The sequence below is a fragment of the Drosophila hydei genome, unplaced genomic scaffold (assembly GCF_003285905.1).
Source record: "Drosophila hydei strain 15085-1641.00,03,60 unplaced genomic scaffold, DhydRS2 tig00008114-arrow-pilon, whole genome shotgun sequence".
NCBI classification, from domain to species: Eukaryota; Metazoa; Arthropoda; class Insecta; order Diptera; family Drosophilidae; genus Drosophila; species Drosophila hydei.
In genome coordinates this window covers 10,782,275-10,806,829 of record NW_022045827.1, presented here as the reverse complement: position 1 = coordinate 10,806,829, position 24,555 = coordinate 10,782,275, and the positions used below count along the sequence as shown (strand labels likewise).

General features: G+C 36.9%; 1 protein-coding gene across 3 annotated transcripts in view; it reads right to left on the bottom strand.

Moving 5' to 3' along the window:
* Window positions 1–24,555, bottom strand: part of LOC111603743 (cytohesin-1) — a 38,479-nt gene that overhangs the window by 12,126 nt on the left and 1,798 nt on the right. Inside the window, exon 1 of one of the 3 annotated variants that reach the window (XM_030224543.1) lies at window positions 24,176–24,514. The exons of 1 other annotated variant lie outside the window; for it this stretch is intronic. In XM_030224543.1, the coding sequence (XP_030080403.1) occupies window positions 24,176–24,223 (48 nt within the window). In that variant the 5' untranslated portion in view covers window positions 24,224–24,514. Of the gene's footprint in view, window positions 1–20,247; window positions 20,757–24,175; window positions 24,515–24,555 lie in introns of those variants that run through there. One more of the 3 variants, XM_023321461.2, reaches the window with a different exon arrangement.

Sequence of the window (24,555 nt, the reverse complement as noted above, 5' to 3'; positions counted from 1 at the left end):
AAACACGTACCATGAATTCAGGTAAAGTTTATTGTTTATACTAGATTAGACAGTTTGGCTTCTAATATTATTGTCTGCGTGAGAACAATATTATTTGCCTCTTCAATTTATGGCTTCAAAAGCCTGAAAACTGTTTACTTATTTTACCAATGTCAAAGCTCTTGAGGTCCCCAGAGACCCATTGGAGGCCGTGACTAGGCAGACGAAGCGCTTCCAAAGGGAATGAACACAAAGTGAACAACAATTTACCTGCCACGCCCACGCACATAGCAGTGGCAACTTTAAATTACGTGTAACTCGGCATAATGTGCCGAGAACCCGCAGCCTTCAACCTGCTCCATGCATCCTTCGGCAGCGAGAACGTGATTCGATTCCACAAACACAAACAACAACAATCAAATCAATCTCAATCTTTATATTTCTCTACCTCGCATTCAGATACATTTCTAGCTATTTGTGCAGGTATATATACGTCTATATATACAGCAATAAAAGGCGCGCCGGCGTTCAGAAGATGAGAGAAATATAAACGAATAAGCAGACAAACAGAACAAACGCAGCTCAGGTGAATACCGCAAAGGTATTAACAAGAGGAAAATGAAATTTGTAAACAAACTATCAATCAAACAAATGAGCTGAATAAACACAGACAAGCGAAAGAGAGACAGGGAGACTGAGAGAGCTGTGGATATGAGAGTGTGTATGTGCTTAGAGATATAAAGCCAGATAGACGCTTCTCGGATGCAAAGCAACAGATAAAAGACGACAGCCTCAAGTGTTCGAAACAAAGCTGCGATTGCTACCTGTCTAAGTTCTCAGAGGCACAACAAAAATACGTAAGTGTGCGTGTGTGTGTGGGCAGGAAATGCGCTTTGGCTATGGCTATGCCAAACTAATATGGCATGTAAAATTTTCCCGGTTTGTGTTCAACTTTTGTTCACCATGATGAATGGCCAAAAAGGAAAAGCTACGAAAATAAATAAAGAAAATTCCGAATGTCAGACGGTAGCTGCCAGCTGGGAGTTGCGCCTCTGCAAAATGGGCGTGGCGCATGCAATTTATCTTGACATTTTAATCTGGCCATTGTAAGCACTGCAAGCTACCAGCGCACAGCCACTGTGCCAAGTGTTACCAATACGCAAGAGCCCTGTCTGGCCAACGCCTTTGGGTTAACACGCGCTTTAAAAGCTGCTTTGCTTCGCCTTTCCCCTGAAATCCAATTAGACAATCAGACACATAAACAATGGCTAGGCAGCCGAAAAAAGCAAAAGAACATTAAACGGCATATAGATGCAGCAATGCTGTCCCTTGCGCAACTAGGAAATATCCTGTAGATACTTTTATGTGGAGCCTTTTCCAATGAATCCTTGGCATAGTTAGTGAGCTAGTATAGAGACATAGATACATCTATCTTCTATCTATCATTCAATTCTGAATTCCCTAAGCTTTCCTTTACTCAACTCTCTCAGTTACAGGGTATCGCTTAGTGCCTCAACTACTAGTAGAGCTTGGATTCGCATACGGATTTGGCTACGTTTTTGGATCTGTTGCCATTTGCTTCTTCAGACTTTCACTTTCGTCAGCAGAATGCAATTAAAGGCAAGCTTGCGACTGTTGTTTCCTTTTGTGCTGCTCTTTTGTCTGTGGCCCCAAATGTATCTCAAAGTTGGTGTGTATCTTCTAGTACGTATCTATATGTATACGTATATATAAGTGTCTCTTTGCAGGCGCCGGATGGGTCATTGCACGTTGCTGTCTAGAAGTCGCATTTGGTCGGGAAAGTGTGAAAAATGCTCTTTTCCGCAGCGCATTTTCTTTCGACTTGGCGTATTGATTGTGTGTGAAAATATGCGAACACTTTAACGAAAGTAAGCGCAGCTTTTCACCTTTAATTTATTGTAAGCGCCTTACAAATTATGTTTTAGAGACTTCTTCTCCAGCTGTCACTTAAGAGTGTTTAGGCTATAAGTGAACTTAATTAAGATAAGTAACAGAAGGTAAAAGCACGAAATGCTGAGCTATTTTTCTTGACTCTCAGTTGAATCTATTTTTAGTGGCATGATAAAGCTAACAATATAAAATTGGATTAGATAGGAGATCTAGTTGCTAATCAGACCTCATAATTCTCTCTATGCTAATTTCAGTTTTATAGTATTGCCTAAAATATCACAAATTTAGAAATTTTACAGCAATTTTAATGTTTTTTCTGCTGGTTTCAAATGAAGTCTTTCAATTGCTTCAGTCCTTATTTGCTGCACAAATTTTAACAAATCGTCAATGTTTTGCTTAAGGAAACTAACCAAATAAGTTTTGGTATTACGAAATAAGCAAAAGTCTAATCAAATGCCACGCCTTTTGCTTGCTCTTGGACTATAAACAAATGACCAGAGTTGGTTTGTTCCAGCACATATATGACATAAACATATATATATATAAATAGTTATATATATTTGTAGCAGTCCAGCTGTTGCCTCAAGGGAAGTCGTTCCATATCGCCTCGTTCGCACACATTTATTTGTCTGCGCGTGTTTTCTGTATCTATTTGTACGATTATGGATATTGCTCATTAGGCTGATGGCTGCCAAGGCAGCATCAAAGTTTGCTTATTATTATTTATTTACCCAGTCCAGGCCCGGGCAGTCAGCTAATTTCAGCCTGACTGACTGACTGACCGCAAACCATTTATGCGATGAGAAAAATCTCCGAAAACTGCCAAAAAAGATTTTTCTACGCTGTCAGCTGCTGCGAGCACTTTTTCTTCGCTCCAGCGCCAAATGTAAATGTGGAAGCAAAAAACTCAAAAATCGAAAATAAAAACAAAGCTAAAATTTGCATCTCGCCTGATATAGACAAATGACGCAACAAGTCGAAAATCGAAACTAAAATATCCACAAATATGTATCTGTATGCTACATATGGCAAAAAGCTTAGTGTTTTAGCATCACTCAGCGTTGTTTTATTTGGCATTTGCAATCTTCATCTTTTTAAATACAAGAGTTGAAGAGGGTATCATTAATCAAAGATCTGCACAGCAACATTTTAAGCTCAGATTAAGTCAGCTTTGTTTAATTAGAATTTTAGATTATTTGCTGACTTTCTTAACAGAGTATTCTATAGTCAGTCAAGTCGTTAGAATTGGCAAAAGTAAACAAACTTAGACAAGTTTTGACTACAAAGAAAAAGACGCATTTTTGCTTTGAAATTTGTAAAAAAAATATTATCATAGCTAAATTAAATAAAGAATTTTAATGAACAGCAAATTTTAGATTTCAGGAATTTTAGAGAAATTTAGACAAAAAGTTTCACTTTTCTGAAATAAATATATTTTCATTTATTCTTCGATAATTCTATTATAAGAAATTTGGAACAGATTCCTTCATATTTGCTGGAAATCTTGCTGGGCAAATAGGTGCTTGTCTTGCTGACCTATTTTGAAGCATAAAATCAAAAATAGAAAATGTGCAAATTGCATTAATTATGGACAGAGGCACATGTGCTGGGACTACAAAGAACGCATTTTTACCAAAACTCAACGAACCATCAAAACACGAGTTCGTTGGCCCAATTTAGCAACAGGCGACAACAGACAATGGCCAAAAAAATGCATAAAACAACACCGAGACGAGGTAAGAATACGACCAAAAAACAGTCGCCGACAGACGGCCTCTATGTAAATGTGTTTTTAATTAAATGCCTTTTGTTGTGTGGGCTCACCAGAACTATTTGCTTTGTTAGACAAAAGGCAAAGGGAAAACTAAGAACCCAATCAGCTAATAGCTAATGCGGGCATAGCTTCACACTTTGCCTGCTACCTTCATGGCCCGACATGCCAGACTTCTGTCTGCACTTGATCCATTCGTCGACTGCAAAGCGTCTACGTGCTGTCCACTCTCAATGGGAATCTAATTATTTTTGGCGGGCATTTCCCACAGGTAACTTCACTACACAGATACAGATACAGTCACTCGCATTCCCCAGTACATTTAGAACGAAAAACTAGCTAAAAAAGCAATGGGTATTTTTTTTATTTCTCTGGAATTTCTATTGTATACGATAAAATGGCAGTTACACGCGTTTTGCATACTAAACAAGCAACACACACATAGACACACACCTGTGCTTCAGCTTTATTGATATGCGAGTATCTGCGGCAGCACATGGGTGCCATGCGTGTGTTTTTATGGCGCCTGCCTTCGTCATTGAAGCAGCAACAGGTGCACTGACTTCTATAGCTAGCATTAGCTGCTCCACCTCCCTGAGATCACCAGCTTTATCTTATATATAAAAAAAAAATATAAATATATATAAATATATATAAATATATACAAATATATATATATATATAAATATACCTACTTATCAGCTTTTGTGGCTGTTTATTGATTGGGGCTTTCCGTTTCTGTATCGCTGTATCCGCCTTTCAGCCATCAATTGTGCCAAATTGCTCATGTCATTTGGACTAATTGACGCTAGCCTCAGCGTCAAGCTAACAGTACGGTTACACTGTTTATTTCTTGTTGACTAATAGCACAATAGAGCCTACTACATAGTTAAAAAAGTTTAAAAAAGCTGAAACTATCTAAAGAAATGACTTTAAAATAACACTTTCAGTTGCATAAAGCCCAAAGCCTTAAAGAAACAGTGTGACCAGCTTTACCAAATATAGATCAAACATAACCTAGCACTGAACTAAGCCAATTCGCTAAGAAAGCTTGTCTTTGTTGTCTTTAGTCAATCAAAAATCATATGCATAGTCTCAGACGATCCATTGAGCAGTTTATTTATCTGTTCATATTTCAAGGTGAAACAGAATTTTCTAAAAAGAAATACTTTGATTGACAGGCAGAAAACTGCGCTGCTTCGCTGTGAATTTATATCAAATGAAACACATTATTCAATTAGACTGTAAACAGCTACTGTAATGCGTCTTCGCTACATTAATTTAAGTAAAATTTCATTAAAAATTTCGCGACTTGGCAAACCAAAAAGTTTCTTTCACAAAGTTTGGTTGAAATTAATTAAGAAATCGAGAGAAGAGAAAAATGCAGTTTGCATATTCTATGCGAGTCTTGACGTCGTCTCTTGCGTGGCCTTTAGAGTCACTTTGCTCAATTTTATAGGCTGAAATAATTGGAATTCGGATTTGTTTATAAATGATCCACTTAAACAGGTTGAGGCTGGCATTCAAAAGGGTATTGATAATAAAGTATTTAGCATATACACAAAGTGGTGAGACCAGTTTTGGATACTATCAAAAAAAAGTTACCCGAATATAATATAGAATGCTGTTAAGCAGTGTGAAGAGTCAGAGCTGACGATATGATTGTTTCCCAGAATCAGCGTATGGCATTAACGTTTTGAGAGCGCGCATTCTCATTTCCCTTCTGAATATAATTTGATAGCGAAAACTGGAAATTTCATGCATTTCAAGTAGTTCAAAATGTCGGCTGGCCTGATAAACTGCCCAGCGGATGTCTTTGCCAGATATGTATATATTTCAAATTCAATTCTATATACTACATATTCATATTATACGACATATACTCATGCTTACGAGCTTATCAATTTGACAAAGGCTAGCCGCAAGCACAGAGCACGCAGCTGCGACACTCGCAAGTCGTTGACATTGCAACATACACCAAAACTCGAATCCGTTAGATAAATTTAAGAAGTCTACTGCTCAATAATGTAGAGCGAAAAGTCAAACGCAGAAGTGACTGTGCGAGGGTGGCTTCGTAAGTAGTAATTTACTGCTTGATAAATTCAATTATTCTTTGACCAAAAACCCGCTTTAACTATATTAAAAATAAGCATTGACTGCAAATTAAAAATATATCTAAGATATTTAGCACTCTAGAATTAGATTAAATCTGAATTCAGAAAAGCTGACATGAGGCATCTAATTATCGATATATTTATAAACCTTTTCATTGAATGCCTTTTCTTTATCAAAAAAAAAAAAAAGAAAGAGAAAAAATGTAGAAATATACTTTTATAATTAATATAATAATAATAATTAATATAAAATATTTATATAATAACATATATAAAATAAACACTGTTTAAATAAAACACATTTTATGCAAAGAACCCGCCCTCGCTATATCCCGTGAAACACTTTCCATTTTGCATTTGAAAGCACGCGTTAAGGGGCAAAGAAAAGAAGGGCAAAGGCTTCGACTGCAGACAGGACACTGGCAGAGCGCAGTGTGTACTTAAGTGCATATATGTACATATAAATGTTGCCCAGAGTCTGGGATCTGCTCTGCCCCGCCAGACAACGTGCCTTGTCTGCGACGTGATTTGAACACGCAAAAGATATCCGCACTGGGTTTTTGTCTCTCTATTCGCCACTTTTTCTTTCAGTTGAGTTATTTTTTTGGTATTCTATTTTGTTGCTGTGCTCTCTTGCCTGATTGTGTGTGTGTGTGTGTGAGTGTGTGTTGCTTCCTAAATGTGTTTTTGGCTGGGTCTGCAGACACGCGCATCTTTTGCTTACATTTCTTATGTTTATAAATTTGAGAATTTTATGGCTAAACCCAAAAACCCGAACCGCACCAGCAGCCCAATGACTTTTTATCATCCCATTTTAAAAACTCAACATGTGCGGTTGTGTGTGTATCTGTGTGTGTCTCTGCTGGTTTTGGAAAGTGAATTGTGTATACGTTTGTTAGAAGAGTCCTTGAAAATAGCTGTCAGCAGTCAGTTTGAACTCCGCGTGGCGTGTTAATAACTGCATTGCATATTTAAGTTGTTTGAAATTGCGTCTCAGATACTTTTGTATCTTTGTATCTGTTGACTTGTGTTTAGTTTTCCTCATTTCTTTTGCTGTGGTTCATTTCCATGCGCTGCTGCAGTTGCAGTATCTCGCGTCTCTCTACGTGTGAATTGGTGCATTTTTATTTTTGGCTATCGCTTCCGACACATGTTTTGGATTTAGAAACTCATTTTCTTCTGTGTCAATGATTATTTCGTGTCAAGCGACATGAACGACATTTTTCCATTTTCTACACATTATTTCCATATTTTTCTTTTCTCATTTTTTTTGGGAATTTTTCCTGGTCATAGATAACATTCGGCTGCCAGTTGTCTACCGAATTCCCATTCAATATAAACATTATCAACTGATTTACACACGCGTATCTAAAAATAACTTATCAAGTATAGATAGTAATATCGATTACTATCACTATTATCAGTCAATATAAATTGTGTTGTATGTGGGCGATCGATTAGCAATGTTATATAATTCAGCTCATCACAGATATCTTTTGACTGATGGCAAACTTGATTGCTATAGAGGAGCTGCTTCGAAGATATGATAACTTTTATTGGAATACCAGGAAAATATTTGAATACAATTCATATAGCTAAAAGCTCTGTTAATTGCAGCCTTAGAGTCAGTGCATTGCATTCTCTATAAGTACAGGGTATACAATTATCTAACACTTCTTTTAAGCCAGCTGTAATTAGCTGCAATTCATCAATTCTGTCAGCATTTGGTTTTCTCATACAAAGCTCTTTGCCAAAAAGAATTTCGTCGAATGGTTCTCTTTGTGGCCAGTGCAATGTTCTCATCGGCATGCACATTGCTTTTGTTAGAGCCAGATGATGAGTCAGACGCGTCTCTTACTCTTGAAACACATTCCAATGTCGCAGCAGACTGAAGTGCCGACGGTTTTAATTAAGAATAATAGCCACGAGCGACAAGTTTCAAAGCCAATGCTAAGCAAGTAGCCAAGCGAAAAGCCAAAAGATTGCCAAATACCAAACACAAATTGTTTTTCTTCTGCTGTTTTTGATTTTCAAGAACACGACAAGTGGAAATTTCATTTCAGTTAATTAATGAACATAAATCATAATCTTCTTTTGATTTGCCAAGCATTTACCACATTTTTTCATACGCATTTATTTGTTTTATTAACAAAAAATAAAAATAAATAAATACAAGTAAACAGCAACAAATGAGAGAAAGCAAGAGCTTAAGGCTAAGAAATTCAACTCGATTCAGCAGCAAATAAACAAAATTCATAACAAGCCAGCGGCGTGCGGCTCATATATGTAGATATTGATATAGATATATATATATATAAATATAAATGGGTATATATATAACATATGTATGACAGACAATTCGTAATACCTATATGCCAATATTATTTTAAATGGCAATTATGCAAGATAGTCGACTATGTAATACCCTGTCTTAGCAAATTACTTAAATTCTTATTCAATTAATTAATATTTATTAAAATTATAAATTTGTGAATTAATTTGATTTTTAACTGCTATTCATAGAAAAATCAATAAGCTAATAATTAATAAAAAAATAATTCATAAATTCTGAATTTATATATATATATATATAAATAATACACTCAATGTCCAGAGTAACTATTACAGCTTGAACATCAAGTAAAGAGCACAAAAGTAAACATTTACAAAATATGTATATTTAATTTGTTATTTTGCCCGCTTCGGTATTAATGCCCTAATAGTTTGCTTAAGACCAGGTGCTATAATTAGTTAGAAACTAATAAGGGCACAAATTAATTTGCCTAGCATGATGAATAATTCCATTTCGAACTGAGAGAGAACTAATCGCGTGAAATACTATATATAAATATTTATGTATGAAAACGAGTGTTAGATAGTTGTGAATACTGTGGTAAATGTGACATGTGATATGACCGCTGCAACCGCACTGTGTGTGTGGGAAATTCAGTGTGACGCGTGTGTGTGTGTGAGTGAGTGAAAAAGTGGTACACAGCTGCAATTGAAATTGTTTCCCACGTGCATTTAAACAGTTTCACCTAATTACGTTTTTGCGCTAACAAAAGATGCTTCCCCAAAGGGGGGCGAGAGATGGCGGCTTGTAGCTGAGGTAGAGCAAATGATCAAGCTACCAAATACAGCACACAATCCCCCCATATACACACCTAGATTTGGTCAGGCCATTAAATGTGATGCTCAAGTTAATTTATGACTTTTACATGACTAAATCGCAGTCGTGTCAAATGTATCTGCATCTTTAGCTAGCTGTAGCTGTAGCTGTATCTGTCTGTGTATCTGGCTCTGCATCTGCATCTGCATCTGCATCTACATTTGTATCTCTATTTCTATCTGTATACTGTATCTGTCTCTGTCTGTGTATTTTTGTCTGTAACTGTCTATGTCTCTGTATCTGTACCTATATCTGTATCTATATCTGTATCTGCATCTGTATCTATATCTGTATCTGCAAATGTATCTGTATATGTATCTATACACGTAAGTGTATCTATATCTATATACATATCTTTATCTTTATCTGTTTGTGTCTGTGTAAATGTATCTGTATCTGCAAATCTATCTAACTGTATATATATCTATATATGTTACTGTATCTGTAAATCTATCTACGTCTGTATCTGCATCTAATCTATCTGCAACTGTATCTGTATATGTATCTATATGTATATCTGTATCAGTCGCTGCATCTCCATCTGTATTTGTATCTCTATTTCCCTCTATCTCTGTCTCTGTATCTCTATCTTTATATCAATTCATGTGCGCATCTGCATATTCAGCTGATTCTATAGCCACACTGGATTAGTGTCACACATGAGGCAGCAGCGACAACATAAATAACACGTATAACAACGAAAGCAACAACAAGCGGCACGAGTTGCGCTTTTACAACAAATTTAAAGCCACAAATCGCACGTTTTTCTTTATTTATTTTCGATTTTATTTATATTTCATCCAGTCAGTCGCATTTCATATGGCGAGTGGGAACAGCGGCTACACCTCCCTTTCGCATCATTTTTTCTCGTTCAGCTGTAATGCATATTTGTGTGCTGCTTTTTAGAAGCTGCCCCAAATTTTACCTGCCCCATTCATGAATTTACCCAACTGGGGAAACAGTTATGAACACTAGATGCATTCTTATGCGGCTCTGTGTCAAGGATGTTTTTATAGTTTATGCGAGTGTTTTCAGCTTTGATATATGTTTATTGTGAATGGAGAGAGAATGGAATTTGATTTAAATATAGTGATATAGTAGCGATTCAGTATTAAATGTTTTTCAGGTAACTTGAATTCTGTGTGTAAATAGAAGCATAAATATGTGAAGAAATCTATATAAGTTGGGAGATAATTTATTGATGTGCAGCATCATTGACTTGCACTCAAAATAGTTTCATAACTTTTTAACTTTGCCAAGGCTTAATCGACTTTAAAATCTTTGTTCACATTTATAAATTCTAAGCTCATTATAAATAAAGTTTTGATCAAGCTTGTGAAGAAATCTATATAAGTTGTGAGATAATTTATTGATGTGCAGCATCATTGACTTGCATTCAAAATAGTATCATAACTTGTTAACTTTGCCAAGGCTTAATCGACTTTAAAATCTTTGTTCACATTTATAAATTCTAAGCTCATTATAAATAAAGTTTTGATCAAGCTTCTGACTTGCAGTTCATGTAACTATAGCCCATAAAGCATATACACCTGACCATGTGCCTAATGGCAAAACCATTTGCAGCTCTTTGCAAGATGAAAGCTACGGCAAGTGAGGATATCCTGCAGTTTCGACTAAAGCAGCAGCAGCAGCAGCAGCTACTTGACACAGAAAAGCGACTGAAAGCCTTCAAGGCAACAATTAAAAAAGAAAAATAATTCCATTGTGAAAGTAAAACGCCCAACGCCCATATACGATATATAGATACGTGTGTATATCATGGATACATGTGTTGCCTATGGAGTAAGTTCAAAGTGTGAGTCAACAGCTATGCGCTGCGTGCTACGTGCTGCCTGTGACTCAGTAGACAATTGACAATTGGTCTCTTTGGCCGAAATTGGTATGCAAAATGCGACACTTTCAAATTTATACAGCATTTGCTGTCCGTTCAACGGGAATTGCGCAACAATCGAACAGAAGCTGCATAAACAAGGTGGGGCGGGGTCAATGGAATTAGAAGGAATGCAAAGTCTAAAGACTGCGGCGCAAAAGAAAATAAACTCTGGCTAATTACGCGTGTCGCGTCAAGTATCTGTAAGATACATTTTGCATAATTATCAGACAGATGCAAATGAGCTGGCACAACTTTGCACAAGTGCAACCAAATGAGCAAATCAAACAGAGACTAAAAACAGTTAGATCAACAACACAACAACTTGTTGCACTAACAGCCCATTCTAGAGCCGCACTGAGTGCTGTCTCATTGTCGTGCAGCCGGCTGCGCTCCTCTTGCAGCTGGCGCATTGCAGCTTAGATGAAATGGCCGCAGATAGCGACCCTGCAACGCGTCTATGAAATGCAGCGCATTCATCCGCTAGTTTGTTGTGCTCCAGCTCGTTGTGTGCGGTGTGAGTCATCAGCTTCCATTTATTTTTGCATTCGCGCCTATGACACACGCAGCTAGGCAATGGCAACAGTAGTAGCCTTGCCTAGCTGGAGCCGAAGGCATAAATCAGCTCTAGATAAAGAAAATCGCAACAAAACACCAGATAAGTGAGTGCATAGAAAAAAGATACTCATATTAGAGCTTGTTAAGTGTCGTAAACTGGGCTGCACACAAACACACACACACACAGTTGATGTAAGGCAAGGCAACAGCTACCAATTGTCACGAGCGTCAACGGATGTTGACACTGTGCTAAGGGCAGGCTGTGAAGGGCAAGCGTACGGGGTATCTGGATACGTCTACAAAGAGCGTCTATTGTAATCGAAGCTATTTTAAGAGTCAATAGTCAGTTGCCATGTTAATAGCAAACAAACACAGCAGAAATCAACACCTCAAAGCATTTTTACAATTCCCAAGTTGTTTAGGCTTGGATCTCGCACTTCAAGTGCTTTCAGGTGAGCATTGAAGACGAAATTCCAGCTGCACAGATGATATATATGAAATACATAGTGAAATTTAATGTGAGAGTACCAGTTAAGCAAATTAAAAAAACTTTTATATATAGAAAATTTCAGAAACTGAAAGAAATGAAGATATTAAATAGAACCTAGCCTAATGAAATGCTAAAATATGCTGCTCTACTTATAGTATTCAACTATAAACATAAATCAAAAGTAAAATGTTGCAAATTTTAGTTGAAATAAATAACAAAAACTTGATTCAGGCAACTCCGCTAGAAACTCGCTTGAAACAGAATTAATTCTTATCAAATAAAAAGAGAACAATAAAAATAAATTAATTTAATGGCAGCACAAACAAAGCATAAATTAATAATATAATAATAACAATAAATAAATGTATTTAAATTGTGGACAATGTGAGCGCTGCTATGCGTTGACCGCTGCTAGAAGCAACGAAGCGAATGCTGATTCCCAAGTCCAAGTCCAAGTCTCTTTCTCTCTGGTTCAATGGTGCGAGTCATTGATCTTCGTTTGGCCTGACAAAAGGCGACACACGCCCAGACAACAACAACAACAACCACAGACAACAAGTGTAAGACATCAAAACCAAAATCAACATCGAACATCAACGTCAAAGTCAGACAGAAAGGTCGAAGGCAGTTTTGCTTGATGTAGCAAATGTTGCCTTGCCCAAGGGTTAAGGTCGCCCAAAGCCCTTTTTTATTACAACAAATAGTTCAATATGTATACCCTGTAATTGGAAAGCGAACCACAGAGGGTATATACAATAGAGTATATAGATGTAGCTTAAAGATACTGTATCTATTTGCATAAGTTTCAGATTATATCATTTCACATTTCACAAGACACAAATCTGAGCATTTACAGGGTATCTGGCTAGTTTTCACACTTGCTGAAAACGTGCTCCATTCTTGGTATTCGATTTAATAGTTTGTTCAGCTTGAGTCATATGCGCATTCGAAATTGGAACCCTTCAAACTAGGCGTCATCTGTATGTAAATTCGTGGCAAGGGCTGGTCGAATAGGTTCAAAGGTTTCTCGCCCCAACGATTTGTTTGCTGTGGCTGGGTCGGTGCTTGCCACGCGCGAGGAAAATGTTGAAAATGTAATAAAATTGCTTTCAGCTAGCGTCGTTTTGTTGTATAATTAGCATTTGCCGCATGTCAGCAGCTGGCCCAGCGGCCCGAAAAGGAACTCCCTAAGTTCGAGTCGTAAAACCCAAGTTAGACGCCATTTGGTGGTCGTTCGATCGTTTGCAGTTTGCACTGCCAAAATGCATTAGCAAAACAATTCACAATGTCAGCTGCACTTTACTCAAGGGTAGCTGAACTAACATTGAGAGGGCTGTTTGTAAACAAGCTCATAGAGTTGATAGATGGAAACAGTTGCCTATTGAAATAGGTTGCAATCAGCTTTTACTTTGGACACTTCCTGTTTGATATATATCAAAAGTAGATCAAGATATATATACCCTTTTCAGTACAGTTTCATGTCTTATAAACCGAACTATATATATTATTATTTGGTGGCCAAATATTCCGAACGAATTCATAGTTCATTTGCAGTCTACCCAAAGAATTCTCTTAAAATCATATCATTTATGACTTTCCATTTATTTATTAGCTATATTCACTTCCTATAGGGTATATTGAAACATCGCTTTCCCCTCATTCATTGCACTTTCAATAACTTAATAGTTTTAATTTTTGAACAGCGCAATCAGCCCCAACTGCAGCCACCCTCTTTTATTGAATAAGTGCCGCATGAGCCATTATTTGTGTGTTGTTGCCAAGGGGCTGATATACATACATACACAGCCACGCCCCCACCCCTGCTCGCTTCGCCGTCGTTACGCCCTCACGTTATGGCACATGCAATTAGCCTGAGACGAGCGCCCAGCGAGTCTCCGTTTGCCTTGCCCTTGGAAAATGGAAAATATTGTTTCTGTTTTTTATTGTCTAGCTAAGTAAAGTCACATTAGGGCCATATACAAGTAAAGATACACTCATGTGTGTGGCTGTGTGTGTGTGTTTCGCTTTCCATATGCAGTTGCGCCTTCTAGGGCGAGAGAGCTGCTGGCTTGGCTTGTTTACCTTTGTGCCGTGTCCGGGGACTATTAAATTAATTATGCCCGCTTTAATGGCACTGACTGACTGACTGCTACTTTATAGATTTATGAAAAGGCGCCACAATATTTTTTATCTTTAAATGTTTTTTAACATGAGGAACTTTGCAATTCTAACCAAATAAATAAATCGTAAATATATATATATATATATATTTATATATATATATATTCAGTTTTATTATAATTACTTAAGCGATAAACGAAGTTAAAATGTTTTATGATCTTTAGTAGAGTGGCAGCTACTCGACTCAAGTATGCCCTGTAATTACTTTTAAGTAGAAGTTCGTATACACAAAACTGCTGATTAATAATATTAATGAGTTAATTTATTTGTTAATTAAAAGCTCACGATTTCGTTAAGATTTCGTTGTAATAGAGGAAATCTTTCTATCTGTTTAATCATTTTGTTGTGCGCTTTTTCACCAGCTGCCAATTGGGTGCACATTCTATAATCTCAAACGAATCGCAATTGCGATTCAAACATGTGACTTGTAATGGAGTCTGGCTACTTTGCCCGGATGTCCACAATTTATGCCCAGCTGTACGGTTCGTTCGCGTGTTTCTCGTTTCCAAAGTAATTTTCACGCCTTTTGCTCTCAGCTCTCAGCTGTCTGCAAATTGTTTGTTGTTTTGCTGTCAGTTCTCGCAGACCACTAATAAGCAACAACAACAACAACAACAACAAACAAACAACTACGTATTGCATTACAGCGCAAACTTTGCTGTTGACTTTGGCCTACAGAAGTTGCCATTTCTTAATTCGTGCCCGAAATACGAAATCTGAAATCCTCACATTACACAGCGATCCACCCAGATACGAATAGAAACAATAAACAATTGAGTTGCATGCGCCATCTCGGCAACAATTTAAGTCAAGTTATTCAACAAAATATTCAATTTCATTAAATGAGAACAAAAAATATCAAAAAAAAAACCTTCAGCTTGTCCGTGCGAAATTTTCATTTGCTCAAAGTCGTTTTCAGACCAACAATGTCAACGCTTTCCAAGTCTTCATGTTACAGGAGTTTTTTGAGCAAATTTTTCGCAATATAGTTATTTCATGGCTAATGAGCTATCGTTAGTTGACAAGCAGTTAAATAACTTGAAGCATATATATTGATTTGTTAAGAGAAGTGGTAAACTCCATATTTAACTAGCAAACGGCATGCCACAGCTGACCTGCAGCAAGGCTAGGCAGATACTTTAATGTAAAGGCATTTTGCTTAAAGAAACAGTGGAATGCAGTGAAAGGGCGGCAGCAGAAGATACATTACTGTTAAAGCTGCAGTTAGTTCACAAGCAAGTGACCGTTGTATGGAATGGAACACGCCAAATTAAAAATTACTTTAGATTATAGAAAACAATGTATAAGTAGATATGCTATGTGCAATGAAGTGGCAAATGTCAATGGAACAAATGGAATGGAACATACCAAATTATAGAAACTATGGACTAAATGTTTAGAAGACTTACTTGCCAATAATAGAGTCAATACATATTAAAATTAGTGTTACATTTAAAAGAAACAAATGGAATGGAACACATCAAATGGAAGAAAACTATCGACTACATATGTAGAAGACTACTTGTCAATAATAGAGTCAATATATATTAAAATTAGTGTTAAATTTAAAAGAAACAAATGGAATGGAACATGCCGTTTTGGTAAAAAATATACATTTTGAAAAATATATGTCTACAATACAATCTAAATATCAAATTAACAGTTAAATTGAAAAGAAACAAATGGAATGGAACACAAGAACTTGAAGTCAAGATAGCTCATCAGATATGTAATTAAATTATAATATATGATAGTAAAAACAAAAATGGAAAAGTAAAGCTCTTATTATAACTATTTTTCACATATTTTTAATAGAGTTTTATACGTGATATATGACGAAAATTGCCTTTTTTAAAGTAATTCATTCGACGTTTTTTTATTTGCATTGACAGCAAACTAATTTCCAACAAATTTAAAACAAATAGCGTAAAAAAGAGTGGGAGAGAGACAGAGTAAAACATTCGAAAATAAAAACTTTGTTTAACTAAATTGCAAATTGGAAAAAGTAAGAAAGTTGAGAGTTGAAACTAAAGTAAAATTGCATTAGCTATGGAAATCCAAAGCAAAAGGTAATAATAATAAAATACAATATATAAAAAAAGAGAAACAACATTGATACAGCTGCGACTGAAAGACATGTTGAAAGGGTTGCATGTGAAGAGAAAGAAGAAGAGAAGCAACATAATTATAGACGCTATTGTTGAATGGGTTCAACTGGGCCGTTGAGAGGCGCTGAATGTCATGTCTGCGGTTGCCTGGCGACCGGGACAGTGTCTACTTTTCGCACCTGCAATCGATTATAATCGTGTCCCTCGCCCCACAGCCTTAACTAGAGCTGACCGCACACGCGCGCGCGCTCTCCTTTGGGGTCGCTTAGCTAATGCAACGCTTTGCACCGATGCCGGGCCAATATAAATGCGAAATGTAATTATTTTTAGCACATGCAACGACCCGGCACGGGGCACGCGTTGCGCATGTTTGTTGACAATTAATGAAAGTTGCTGTTATTGCTGCTGCTGCTGCTGTTGTTGCGGTTGCTGGGCGCACCCAAAAAGCGTTGCTAGCGCTGTGAGCTGCACTTTATGCATTAATTTCCGCATAACTTGAACACAGGCGCAACTCAGCTGCAAACAGATACAAACAACACACACACATATATATACATATTATACATGTTTATATGTGTGTGTGTCTGGCTTTTATCGGCCGACCCCCAGCACAATACTGACCAATTGCATAAAAATTCTTGCACGGCAAACTGTAAATTAAATGAACGCATCCGCTCTTGGGTCAAATCCCCAACCCGTTGACACAATGTGCAGCCAATCGAGCATTGGAAAACTCATCTCGCCCCACCTTCCATTCTTCTCCATCCCTATTTGGTAGCTAGACGCCTTCAGCTCGCCTCAACTGCACCACAGTCGAGAAACGGATCGCACTTTGATGTTGTTTTTAGTGGCTTCTCTCTCCGTCAGTCGCTGTCTCTCTTCCTCCCTCTGTCAGCGTTGCTGCTGTCAACGGCACCGTTAATAAACCGCAAATTATGCTGGCTTCTTCTTCTTTATCTTCTTTCCCTGACTCGACATCTCTGTCTTTTATTTTATTGCATTTGGCAATTGTAAGCAAGTTGCAGACCTTTGGCTCGCACAAAAAGGTCTTCTCAGTGTCATGCATCTCTTGACTTTTCTTGGCTATATACAATATAAATATATACAATATATATCTACATATCTATATATCATCATCATCATCATCATTAGCTGCTAAGAAATGCTTGCTAATTACTACACAAGTGTTCCATTTCCAATTGGTTTCATGCTGCCTTTCCGCTGGGCAGCATTGTCATAAACTTCGCAACAAATTGGCATCACTTTTTCGTTATGACAATTTAATGGAGATCATTTACCAAATTGTTAAAGAGCATTACTATAACAGAAATATTTCTATGTCAAATAAAGGCCTAAAAGATATATATAAATATATATATGTTTAGCTTGAAGACTTGTCAATTTTATATAATTTTATTTTATATAAAGTTAAATGTAAAAATCTTTCTATTTGCCATATTAAAAGGCTACTATATCTTTTATATAGAGCCATTTACACAAGAATATAAAGCTCCTAGCTGGTCCATCAATCAAGCATGCAAATGTTTAGCTTTGCGTTGCAAGAAATCTTTTTGGCTTCACTAGAGCAATAAATTGTTATAGCTGGCAGTTAATCAGGTATGCATTACATGGAGTTCTACGTAGACAGAGCTCGTGAAATTTAAAGCACAGTTACTTTAGCTTTAATCAAATGATACGACATCGGTCCCTAGGCAAACAACAGTTGAATGCTATCGAAGCATGCCCCATCGTCGCGACTCAATGCAATTCGTGGCCAGACAAAGGAGCAACGCATAATTCCAGTGTCACCAAGGCAAGTGGATGCCCCTTGCCGCTTCCCCTTGCCCTCCCCCTTCTCCTTCGCTTCGTCTTTTGTCGCGCGAAACATAAAACTGAGTGAAACGCGGTAAATGTGGCCCACAACAGCCGTGGAATGTCGCCGCGTCATTTGCATTCTTGGCATATAAGAAAAAAAACTGAAAAAGTTGGCAACACTCAACGTCCGACCAATTGAGTTGCCCCTGCAACGTGCCCCGTCGCAATTGTAGTTGTAGTTTTTTCGGTGTTTTTGGCATGTTTCATTGGCAGGCGCGCTTAAAATATGCAGCGAAAGACGCGCAGCAGGTGGAAGGCCAGCTCTGTGGGTGGGGTAGGAGGAGGCGGGCAAGTAACAGGAGCTGTGCGAGGCGTGCGGCAAACACTTGATAAAAAATGGCAGCGCTAGAGGTTGCCAACGCGTGGCAATTGTCGTGGCATGTTGCTGCTCCTTGAAACGCAGACAGACAGCCGGCGCTGCAAGTTCTCGATTGCGAAAATTGCAAACATTTTCAATTTTTGTTTAAAGTGAAAGAGGCTCAAGGCTCAAATTCAGTTCATTCATATAACACCAAAGTATTTTTCGAAAAATACGATCAGATTTTAATAAAAACTATTTACTTTTTACACAGGCCAACAGAAATTACTAAGAGTCGAGTTCTATGCAAGTTTTTTGATTTAGTGAAAATTAATAAGAATAAATTCAGCATTTTGAGATAATAAAAGAATATAAAAAATATTATTTTGTGCAGATGTAAGACATTTTATAGTCAAAAATAGAGTTACTGTATCTGAGAGTGCCTCTTCTCATATACAAAACTTTTTTAAAATTTATAAAATACATTTTTCTGCAGTCTAACTATACTTTTTTAGTAATTCCAAATTTCTATAAAGTTAAATTTGCAACTGTTTGGTAATTGAGACAAAAGCTTTGAGCGTTTTCGTTGTTGAGAACATGCAGGACCTGCTAAATGCCGCCGCCAGGGGTCGCCACCCGCTTCAATTGTGCGCGCTTTCGATAAACTACTTGCAGGCACACAAACATATATATGTATGTGTGTGTGTGTGTTTATTTATATAGATGTATGTACATATGTATATAGAATTATATTTATAAGTCCGGTAACCAGTTGTACAACTGCTGCAGCCGTCATTTACGCTTGCCTTTCCTCGGTTCTGTTCTATTTCATTTCGTTTTGTTTTGCTTTGTTTTTTTTTTTGGCGCAGTAAATTTGTTGTGAATTTATTTTTGGCAAACTTTTGGCCTATTGGGAAAATGAAGGCAGCAGCCAGAAGGCAGCACTACTCTTTGGCTATTTGACTATTTGGCTGTTTGGCAAACGGGTTCGCATCGCCGTAACTTATATTGTTGGGGGTCCTCGTCGTTATGCGGTCTCCCAACTAACCTTCATCTGTCTGCCCACTGGGCCGTATCTTGACCTTTTTCCCTGCCATGATATTTGGTCTTGTGTCCCTTTTTGTCTTCCATTTACCAAACAAAATTCACATAAAATTGGATTCGCTGCTGCATTATTATCTACTCGGACAGTTTATTTATATAAATTTATAAAAAAAAAATGAAAAATTGATTGTTTTCTTTATTTGTTTAACGTGTAAGCGATAAGGTGCGACTATATATATAGATATAATATATATATTTATTTAATTGGGCAACTGTTTGCTTTAGCTGTTACAAGAATCAGATGAGTCAGATGACTCCAGTTAAATATTATCTTGAATAAGTTTCTTAAAAGTTCAAACTTTGGTAAACAAGCCAATCAAATCATTCCATTTCTCATCCATCCCATCCCATTCCATTCCATTTCAGCAGTTATTTACCAACAAATTGCCCAACTTAATGCTAATTTCGTTGATCAAAAAAAGTCCATAATTTTTTATTACTCATGTGGCAAACTTTAACTCAAATAATGTATGAATTTACAAGAATACGACTGACATCCATATTCTAACTGGTAATAATTGATAAAGCCAAATACAACAAGGCGGAAACGTGAAACTGACGTCATAAGCGACGCGAATTTTTGTTTATCGGGCTCTATGATTAAGCACAAAGGTAAACATGAGTATATGAACATATATATAGACTGTCTAGGCTAACGGAGAGGCAAATATTTCGACCTTGTCTCAAGTATTTTCTTAATTCTCAGTTAAAAGTGACGCGTTTTTTTGTACTTGTAAATTGCTGGCAAGTTAAATAAAATAATATGCATTTTATAAAAATATGATTTTTTATATTTACATGTGTGACAGCTATTTGTTTAAATTATCACTTTGCTCCCTTTTCGCTTAGCCTTTCTTTTTTAGCTTCTCGACTTTTTGTATAATCTGCACGAATTTTGATATTTTTTATTATTATTGTGTTGATTGATAAGAGACGTCTTATCAGTTCACTTTCTAGAGCGAAATTCACTTAAATAAGCACGTTTGCTTTACAATTGTTTATACAATTTAGTTTCACTCTTTTTGCACTAATTCCTTTATGATTTTTTTTGACACTTTTGTTGTTGTTGCTGCTGCTTTTCAAAAAATACTATAAATATCTAGAACCGGGCGCCGGGCTCATTAATTCTTTTGTTGTTTTATTTTTATATATTTTTTGGCACTCACGCCGAGAATATACGAAAACCTTTCGAGCGCGCACAAAAATAAATCGAAATTTAATTTCTTTCTTTTTTTTGCCGCACGACGCCGACGAAATTCGTCCGTTACGTTGACATTTTGTTTTGGATTCTCGACTGTTAATGCGCGATGAGCAACAACAAGTGTTTCGGGTGTATAAGATATAACAGCGTATGCCAATGTTATGGCTAATTTAATGTAAACGAGCTGTTTACTTGATGTTGTACTCAAATTGATCTGTTAACGCGCTGTTGTGCTCAAACTGCGCTGTTAAGATTATGTTAAAAATGCACTAAGAGCACGGTTTACGCTCTTTGCTGCCAACAGCTTTAACAAGAGTACTTTTTTGTGCTCTTTAGCGACAGCTGACTTTAACGCTCACAACAAGTGTCTTTGATTATTAAGAGAAGAAGGATAACTGAAACTGAAGAGTAATTTTGAATATTGAAGCTCAAAAAGATAATTTAAAGAAATTAAAATAAACTGATAAAGTAAATAAAATTTAAGAAAATTAAGCAACTCAGCTTAAGTAGAAACAAGTCAGGACAATCCCTCCGGCTAGGCAGGCAGAGCACAAGAGCTCGGAACGTTTGGAATTGAAATACGTGCATAAGTGAAGCCATTTGCATGCAGACGCCATAAACTGCAAGTGCTGGTCACATTTGCGTTGCTTCGGCACTTCGATTAGTTGGCCATTGTGTGTTGGACGAAAGAACAACAAGTTAGCCAGAAGCTGGTCGAACAGAGGTGGAGATGAATATGGAGATGTGGATGGAAACGGTCATTGTTGCCACTCGGCGTTGCCTTTGTTCGTCGCTTATAACCTCAAAGCAGACGCCATAAATCAAAGTACAAATTTGCACTTCAAGTACGTTTTCAATAAGTTTTAGCACTCAGGCTCATTGTTGCTGTTGCTTTTGTTGTTGGTGTTTGTGATGCTCACATAAATCATAATTTAAAAGCTTGGCAAATGCACAGCACTAAAGTTTAACAACAACTTAATGAAGTAGAACAAACAACAACTTTGCAATTTTGCATAATGAATCCAAAGAGCACGCAAAGAGAGCTAAAGAGAGAGAGAGAGAGAGTGAGCGAGCGATAGATACTACGGATCAAACGATGACTAAAGTTCAAGCAATAGAAAAAAATCGAAAGTGTCAACAACACAATGGCGTAATCACAATGAGAGACGAACCAGTTCGCAACGGTACATTGTCAGCAGCGAATTAAAACTTTGATAAGCTTAAGTTGCCAAAAGCTTTATCAGCATTCTGCGAGCAGCTTAATCACATTTCATCGTTGTTCGGCAACGTGAACTGTCTTATTATGATAACGGCAAACAGGCAGAAAGTCTGCAGCTGAGAGAAAAAGGGAGACGTATAGAGGAAGAACGTAGGAGTGCGCGCTAAAATCTAAGCCACCTTATCTTATCAGCTGGTAGAAAGCAAAGTGAGAGAGAGGGAGGGAGAGAGAGAGAGAGAGAGAGAGAGAGAGAGAGAGAGAGAGAGAGAGAGAGAGGGAGGGAGGGAATGCAAGCAATAGAACGTTTGATCGCTACCCCTATTAATGTCAACATATGCAGGCGCAACTAATTCTTATTTTGATACTCTATTATTATCAATTGAGTATATTAGTTTCGTGCTAGGACCACGTTCAGTTAAAGGAAAGCAACTCGAAATACTTAGTCATGTGCATATATCTAACTTATATATCCTTAATATGCCATAGTTTAAGTCTCAAATATTGTCAAAATCAGCTGCAACTCTATAAAATATAAGAAACCAATCTTATTTGAAATATTATATGTTACGCAGCCCGTTATACCCGACTCACTCTCAAACAATTAAGGAGCTCACCCATAGTATCTACACACACACACAGGCAGACACACATATATACTTGACCGACTTGCGATTGTGATTGTACGACACTTGAGAATGATTCATATGAAGCATCTGCGCAAATTGAATCGCAAATATTGAATTATTTTTGAGGAATTTCTTGGCATTTAATTAAATTGCTGGGAACGGAAGTTGCAATTAAATCATCAAGTAAAAATATGAAGATGCAGTGGCGCAAAGTTCACACAAGAGAAAAATATATATTTACAATTATTCTTAAAGGTGTTTTGATAATAGAAAGCGTAGTCGAACTTGAGAAGTTGTCTATGTTTATATAAAATGAAATACTAAATGAAAATTCCATTGAAAGAGATATTTCTATAAATATTTACATATATGAAGCATCAACTTATAAACGTTTATTCTGAGACCTCTAAAATTACAGAGCATACTTTTAGGCTAAACAAATATGTTTACAGGCGGCAGAGATGCTCATTTAGCTTTTTTAAATGCAGAGCTGGCTTACATTTTGGTTAAAAACTTTTTATATTTGATTTTTATCTACAAACTTACATAAAGGGAAAGATAAATATATCTAGATTAATCAGTTCGCTAGAAGTACAGCCATAAGGTAATTAATTATATTCCACATTCCACATATTTCTCTCCGTATTTTATTGCCGTGCGGGCATATCAAAGGCAAACAAAAATATTCAAAGCACGAGACAAATATGTGGAAAAAAGAGGGTTGGACAGACCGCAAGCCAAAAGAGAAAGAGAGAGAGAAAGACAGAAAAAAAAAAGAAACTTAACCCGAAATCTGAACTCGACTAATTGCCAAAAAATTAAAATAAAAACCCTTCGCTGGCAGTCGAAAATAAAAAAGACGAAGTGAAGAGGAGGAGAGCTGCGATTATTTATGCATTGCGGTAAATGGAAGCACAGGTAAACAAGAGGATCGCGGACAGAAGCCAGCGGAACAGGATCAACAGCGCAAAGGGTCAGCGGAGCGTGGTGTCTCTCAGGTTTCGGGCCTCGGGTAGGTGTCATAAAACACCCAAGAAATGGAACCCAAAATTATGCGTAATATAAATCTGAATAATGGAAATTTTCAAGCAGTTGGTTGGAAAACTGCGCGAATAATGAACTATGATCTGGCCTGACGAGCACATGATGCGGATTAGCAAACATAATACACAGGTAAGCTACCTGCGGGTATGACAAATAGTTTAAATATATATATGATATGGCATGAAGAGAATGTTTTATGATCAGAAATAACGTGAATATATTTAAAAATTTTTTGGATGACTTTATATTTATTGTATAAACATTTAAATTATATCATAATATTTGATTTAAGCAATCAATTAATTAATCAATTTAAGTTTTAAAGAGACTCTGAGATCTTCCACTTAGTGCAATTTATTATTTATAGATCTTTTATATATTATCAAAATCACTTCGAAATATAAATTACTTTTTCGCAAATATCTTTTATGGTATTTCCATTTATAGATTAAACACTTTTTTATCAAATTGATAAGACTTGAGGAATGTAGGTATTTCCTAACCTGCTCAACAATTGCGAATGGCTTTCAGGTTGTCACATGGCAGCACGAATACCTCATTTACTCACCCATTCATTCAGTTATTTAGTGATAAGCAACTGAATATGGATTTGTGACTCAGTGGGGGAAGACTCACCTTAGCTTTGGTTTTGTTTACGATTTTGCGATATAGAAACTTGTACATAGCACGAGAACAATTGCAGCAACGGCAACAACAAACACCAAACTCTGCTCACGTTTTCACTCGACGAGAAGATTTCTACATCAATTTGACACGCACGATCTTAATTAATTGAGTAAAGAACAATAACAACAAGCGAATTTAGTTAATTAAACAATATTTTCGATATTGGTTCCGATTTTGAACGCACTGCGTCTCATATATCGGCAGTCGGTTTTTGTCTGTCCGTTATCTGTCTGCCTGTCGGTCCGTCAGTCGGTCTGTCTTTGGTTTGTGGTGTCTGCCGCGCGAAACGTCATCGATGACTAAGCGACGGAGTGAGCGAGCTGTAAGCG